General features: G+C 42.0%; 1 protein-coding gene across 3 annotated transcripts; it reads left to right on the top strand.

The window, feature by feature from the left end:
• The first annotated feature begins 346 nt into the window (after positions 1–346).
• Positions 347–5,739, top strand: wee2 (WEE2 oocyte meiosis inhibiting kinase). 3 transcript variants are annotated; one of them, XM_071416376.1, is made up of 12 exons: positions 347–421; positions 796–1,082; positions 1,412–1,626; positions 1,758–1,815; positions 1,980–2,149; positions 2,518–2,639; positions 2,913–3,059; positions 3,143–3,241; positions 3,332–3,417; positions 3,500–3,670; positions 4,233–4,381; positions 5,154–5,739. In XM_071416376.1, exons 2-12 carry the CDS (start codon positions 813–815, stop codon positions 5,317–5,319), a joined length of 1,653 nt encoding a protein of 550 aa, XP_071272477.1. In that variant the 5' UTR covers positions 347–421; positions 796–812; the 3' UTR covers positions 5,320–5,739. The 3 variants fall into 3 exon arrangements, with proteins under 3 accessions (XP_071272477.1, XP_071272478.1, XP_071272479.1); XM_071416377.1 differs by having other exon boundaries at positions 387–479; XM_071416378.1 differs by lacking the exon at positions 347–421 and adding an exon at positions 605–702.
• The last annotated feature ends 871 nt before the right edge of the window (positions 5,740–6,610 follow it).

The following is a 6,610-nucleotide window of genomic DNA, read 5'->3' as shown; positions in this document are numbered from 1 at the left end:
ATATTTGATAGGTGGCCTATTTTACATACCGGTATTTGTGATAAAGTGTGTTCATAAAGCTCCCTTGCTTTTCATGAATGTTATATGTGTAATCTAATGATAGACTGGCCAGAAGTTGTGTTGTTGATGAGTCCATAAATCATTTTAATCGTTGAGAAATATGTTCATTAATAGGACACAGACATTATGTCATTCTATGCATTATTTAGAATCATAAAATAAATTGTTTACGCTAAAAATGTTCATACTACTGTGCCTTTAAAATAAGGTGTGTTTCTTTATGACATACATAACATTCAGCCAATAGGATGCAGTAAAGAGGCCAACTTGATAGATGACGTTTCTAATTAGTTTAAATATAATCTGCTTATTAACATACTCAGCTAAATTCAAACCTGGTGTTCTGGTAGGCAACTTGATCGTAAGTAATTCAGAAGAGTATTCATTCAAACTGTGAAAGTATTGGAAAATATCTAAAAGTAAGGAATACATTATACATTTAGTACTATTGGAACTTTGTATGATCCAAGCGCCTGTCTCCCATTCCCAAACATTAATTTGTTAGTAGGCCATGCGTGTAACCATGTGAGAACTACAAGGGATTCGGGTGTTTTAGTTAAATTATCCCTTTAACAGAAATTAATTTTCTTTCAAAAATACATGTGTTACCTTGAAAGCAACCTCCTCCATATTGCTTTCAAGGTAAGGAACAAGTCATTTGCACTAGGTTATCCCTTTATTGACCATTTGTTTCATCATGGAAGAATTACTTCACTATCAATGCCTGTCTTCTAGAACTCCTTGAGTCAGGGATGGCCATGGGAAGTGATTGGACGGTGCAAAACTTGGACTTCTCAAGCTGTGGAGAGGAAGAGGAGGGTAGTGACAGCAGTTTGGATGAATGGAACTCCAGAAATCCTCAGATCCTAAGTCCCAACTCTGTGTGCAGGACTCCCATAGTGCAGCGTCATTGCACCAGGAGCTTCCCCATATCCCCATCCATCCCAGTTTCACCGACCACCACCATTCCCTATGCCGCCTGGAGGAAACTGAGGCTCTGTGACTCCCCCAGTACTCCCAAGGTGTGTGGACATTTATCATATGTATAATATATGCCATTTAGCAGATGCTTTTATCCAAAGCGACTTAGTCATGTGTGCATACATTTTACATATGGGTAGTCCCAAGAATCAAACCTGCTATCCTGACGTTGCAAACTCCATGCTCTATCAACTTAGCTACAGAGGACCATGCCCTCATGGATTACTTTCTTGATTTCTTTCATCTGAAACTATTCAAATCATCACACACTACATTACAATGTGTAGCTACCTCCAATGTAAAATCCTGTAATTCAGTGCATTTTTACATGTCAGAAGGATTTATTTCTCCACATCCCTCTTCACCCAAGAGTCTGCTGTCCAAGTCGGCTCTGCCCAGTTCCAGCACCAAGATATGCTTCAGTCAGAGGGCTCTGCGTTTCGCCACTTCCACTGACCCTGCCCAGTGCAGCCGCATGCCCTCTGTCAACGTGAATCCCTTCACCCCCGACACATTCCGCAGGACCAGGGAGCACTACAAGAGGAAGAGTCGGAGGAGTGACGACGATGACGACTATGGATGCAGGTAACCCAACTAAGGGTTCGGTTGTGATTGTTTTGGTGATTGTGTAATAGCACATGGTAGCAAGGCCATCTGAGTCTCTACTGTGTTTTGAGACTGAGTGGGTTTTGTGAAGTTATCATCTCGTCTTTTAGAATGAAACCGAGCCATACGTCATCAGAGGAGGATGATGATGCATTTCTCCCGTCCAAGGTACAAACTATTTTTGTCAATTGAACAGTTGGCTCTCCCTCTACCCTGCCTGTCCACGGCTCATTTAGTCACTAAGCTCATCTCTTTTGGCCGTTTCCTCTGTCCCTCCTAATTCTCTGCCATTCACTCTCCCACTTCCTGCTTTTGTCCTCCTGTCTGTGCAGAGGCAGGCTGTCCAGGCTTTCATGCTGTCTAGGTATGAGAGTGAATTTCTGGAGCTTGGACACATCGGTGCGGGGGAGTTTGGAGTGGTGTGCAAGTGTGTGAAGAGGTTGGACGGCTGCTTGTACGCCATCAAGCGCTCTCGCCGACCACTTGCCGGGTCTGCCAATGAGTGAGTCAACACTACCGGCCTCACACTGTTTAAGAATACCCTGGGCCTTATGATCAGCGTGAGAATAGGAAAACGATAATCTACAACACATGTCAACTCATTCCACGAAGGGCTGAGTGTCTGCAGGATTTCGCTCCTCCCTTGTACTTGATTGATGAATTTAAGGTCAATAATTAGTGACGATCTCCCCTCACCTGGTTGTTTAGTCTTAATTGAAAGGGGAGAAACCTGCAGACACTAGGCCCTCTATGGAATGAGTTTCAAACCCCTGATCTACAGTTAAATCAAATGTTGAGGGTTGTTGTGATGTTCTATTTTATTATTTACAGTATGTAATGAGGTTTGTAAATGTCTCCTTTTGTCCCCAGGCAGCTGGCCTTAAAGGAGGTGTATGCACATGCTGTACTTGGGCATCACCCCCATGTCGTCCGCTATTACTCAGCATGGGCTGAAGATGATCACATGATCATACAGAATGAGTATTGTGACGGTAGACTGTGGATATTATTATATTTTAAAGTTTTGTTTCATTCTCACCTGCACAATTGGCGCATACGCATACATATTTCACTGTACACTGCAACTACATCTATGACCCTGTGCAAGTGACTAAATAAATCTAATCTAAATGACTGAATATTGGCAGGGGGGAAGGAACACTGACTTTTGGGTTGAGTAAGTGTTTGTCAGTAAGATGGCTGGATTGATGTATGAGACTTTCTTTCTTTGCTCATCTCAATGTACTGTGTTGTAAACAATGCAGGTGGGAGTCTCCACGATGCCATATTAGAGAAGGAGGCACGTGGAGAGCTGTTTCCAGAGCTGGAGTTGAGGGATCTACTTCTGCACGTCTCCATGGGTCTCAAGTATATTCACAGCTCTGGCCTTGTGCACCTGGACATTAAACCCAGTGAGTCTCGTCTTTATTTCTTCTCATTCACATCAATGTATACTCCTCACTTCCACCGTTTCTCACCCCGCTCTTATTTGTAGGTAATATCTTCATCTGCCAATGCTCGAGCGCAGATGGAGCGGGTGAGAGTGAGGAGGAAGAGGACGGAGGCCCTTCAACAGGGGTGGTTTATAAAATTGGTAGTAGTTTTTCACTATCACGTTTTCTCTCCTAGCTTTGGTACACTGCGTCATTGAGATGCCATCTATGATTTCTGTTTGTCTTTGCAGGTGACCTGGGCCATGTGACGTCCAGCAGCAGTCCACAAGTAGAGGAGGGGGACAGCCGCTTCCTCGCCAGCGAGGTCCTGCATGAGGTACGGTAAAAGGTGTGGCTCTATTCAGACTACTTATGTTTGTTTGAATGTATACCTTGTATCCCTTCTCCCTGCTGCCCAGGACTACAGCAATCTGCCTAAGGCGGACATATTTGCACTAGGCCTGACTGTGCTGCTGGCAGCAGGGTCGCCCCCTCTCCCTCAGAATGGAGATGAATGGCACAGTCTCAGACGGGCACAGTTACCCAGCCTGCCCCAGGAGCTCTCCCCTGCTTTCAGAAGTCTCATTCAGGTACCACATGTACCCATAATTTACTTAACTGTACTTGTTTTGGTCATGTCTGCACTCTTCTACCTTTGTCTTTTACACCATCTTGTTTTTTCTCTCCTTGGCGTGCTTTGTATGTGCTCTATGGAGCGTCTTATGAAATGCCAGCTGAATATATTTTTTTAATCTAAATAAAATGTTATTGATCATCTGCCAAATGCAGCTGGTGTAGACTTTTTATAGTGAAATAATTGCTTATGAACCTTTCCCAATAATGCAGAGTCTTTAAAATAGTAACTAACATGAATAAAATACAGAAAATGGAGCTATGTACAGGGAGTACCAGATCAATGTAGGCTGTCATTGTAAATAAGAATTTGTTCTAAACTGACTTGCCTAGTTAAACTAAAAATGTGCAGAGGTATTCACAGCTTAGGAAGGGACAGATATTAACCAGTACCACACAAAGCTAAGTCAACACACTGATTTGCTTTTCATTCTAGATCTACAAATGTCCCAAGGTTTATCTCTTGCCTTTGCTACATTAGCAGCTGTTTGGGATAAGCTCTCTTTGTGTGTCTGTCAGACTCTGCTGGATCCGGAGCCATCTCAACGGCCCTCTGCGTCAGCGCTATGCAGACAACCTGTTTTGAGGAAGGAGAGGACTGGGAAGCTGGCTGCTCAACTACGCAGAGAGCTCAATGTGGAGAGGTTCAGGACAGCCATGCTGGAAAAGTGAGGGCAGAGATGTCGTTTGCATAGAAGTTGGTTGAACTGGACAGCCCTCTCCATTAGGGGGCGCAGTTCATATGAAACAGAAAAATGCATTTCACCCCTGTGGCACAAAAGCAGTGGTGGACAAAGTACCCAATTGTCATACTTTAGTAAAAGTAAAGATGGCTTAACAGAAAATTACTAAAGTAAGTCACCCAGTAAAATACTACCTGAGGAAAAGTATTTGATTTTTAAATATATAAGTACCTGAAGTAAAAGTGTAAATCATTTCAAATTCCTTATGGCAAACCAGATGGCATGATTTCGTTTTTTATTCACGGATAGTCCGGGGCACACTCCAACACAACATAATTTACAAATGAAGCATTTGTGTTTAGTGAGTCTGCCAAATCAGAGGCAGTAGGGATGTTCTCTTGATACGTGTGTGAATTGGACCATTTTCCTATCCTGCTTAGCATTCAAAAAAGTACTTGTGGGTGTCAGGAGAAAATGTATGGAGTAAAAAGTACATTTATTTTCTTTAGGAATGTAATGGAGTAAAAGTTGTCAAATATAAATAGTAAAGTACAGAACCCCAAAATGACTTGAGTAGTATTTGAAGTTCTTTACACCACTGCACAAAATTGCTGCTGGTTGTTAATATAATGACTTGATCAGTAAGGCTGGGGTACATAAAGTATGAGACTGAAGAAATGATTTATGCTTTCAAACTATTATTAAAGTAAGTGAATTATTCCATGTACATAAACACCCTCTCTCGATTCCTCCACAGAGAGCTGCAGGAGGCTCGTTTGGCAGCACTGTCCCCACAGCAGGCTTTTCCACCTGGGCTACAGCAGCCCATTAATACAGGGTCCTTGCCCAAAGCTGGGCGGAGGCTGGTCGGTAGGAATGCTGCCCGGTCCATGAGCTTTGGATGCCCAGGGTATGGAGTGTGAAAGGTGATCACATGCTGGGCCTTATTGGAAGTACCAGAACACTCTCCTCGCTGCAAAGTCTTGGAATTTCCCCTGACTCAAGGGACTTAGACTGGCTCAATGTATATTGGTGAGCAGCAAGGTAAAAAGTTAGGCTCTGCTAGGTGTGGTGGTTTATTTTGTGCAGTAGAATCAGTATTTTAGACTAATTTATATCAAAGCGGGAAGGATTTGAAGCAAAATTCCATTAATTCCTTATGTAGCACTTCTGCCTTTCAGTGTTTAACTTTTGTGGAGTAGTAGGTTTTACTTTGCAATCATTTAGGCCATTGAGAACTGCTGCAGACACCAGTGAGTGCAATGCCAAGTCAGCAATGTTTTATTAACAGCAATGATTTGTTGCTTTTTACAATGTAAATAAACTTTTAAGGTCTTATGAAATGGCCCTCAGGCTTGAGTTCTTTGTAATATGTTTGCCTTGCTTTGAAAGTGTAGACCACTGAAACATCTAAAGAGTATTTCATCATAAGGACACTAGAAACAAATGCAGTTTAGCTGCTTTACATGTTTGTCTTTCATTAAAGTCACACTTTAATTGTTTATCAACGGGCATCGGAATTACCGAAACCACATTAACTGTGGGACTTTCCAGAGGATTAGACCGAGTTTATCTATTGGTACAGAACTGTGTTAATATAACTGGTGGAAGGACAGATTTATTTCAAGGGGTAGCCACGTGCATGTTTATTATTCATTTGCATGTTAATTTCTCTGACCATAAACCACCATAGAGTTAACAATTTATGTTATTAGACCTTAACCAATACCCTTGTTTGGGGTCAGTATTTTACATTTTACCTAAAATGTAATTCAACATTAAATGCAAGGATAAAGCAGTCACTCATCACACTTAACCATATTTGCAATTGCATACATGTTTTTATATTTTTTTGCGTCATTGTACAATTGAGACCAATGTTTTGCTCAGGAAAATGTTTGGTCCCGACTCTAGCAGGACTTTACTTCCTTATCTTGCAGTCACAGCACTGGGCTGAAGGGGAAACCCCACAAGTATATCACGTGTGCGTATGGAAGATTCAAAACAATTTGGGTTACATCATCCTCCCATTAACATCTAGTTTTTGTTAATTGGTCAGCGCAGGTCATGAAATGGGAGAAGTATTGTATGCTAATGTAAATCCTTGTTTTTGGACCAGCTATTTCGTGTGGTTAGGGCATGTCACTTATTACAGCATGCAAAACCGCGTATTTTTCTTGTTGAAAGAAGCCTGGTATTATTGATCTGAGGATA

Source organism: Salvelinus alpinus, chromosome 9 (assembly GCF_045679555.1).
Source record: "Salvelinus alpinus chromosome 9, SLU_Salpinus.1, whole genome shotgun sequence".
In the NCBI taxonomy this organism is placed as follows: domain Eukaryota; kingdom Metazoa; phylum Chordata; class Actinopteri; order Salmoniformes; family Salmonidae; genus Salvelinus; species Salvelinus alpinus.
The sequence above is the reverse complement of the archived record's forward strand: the minus strand, read 5'-3'. Positions and strand labels throughout refer to the sequence as shown.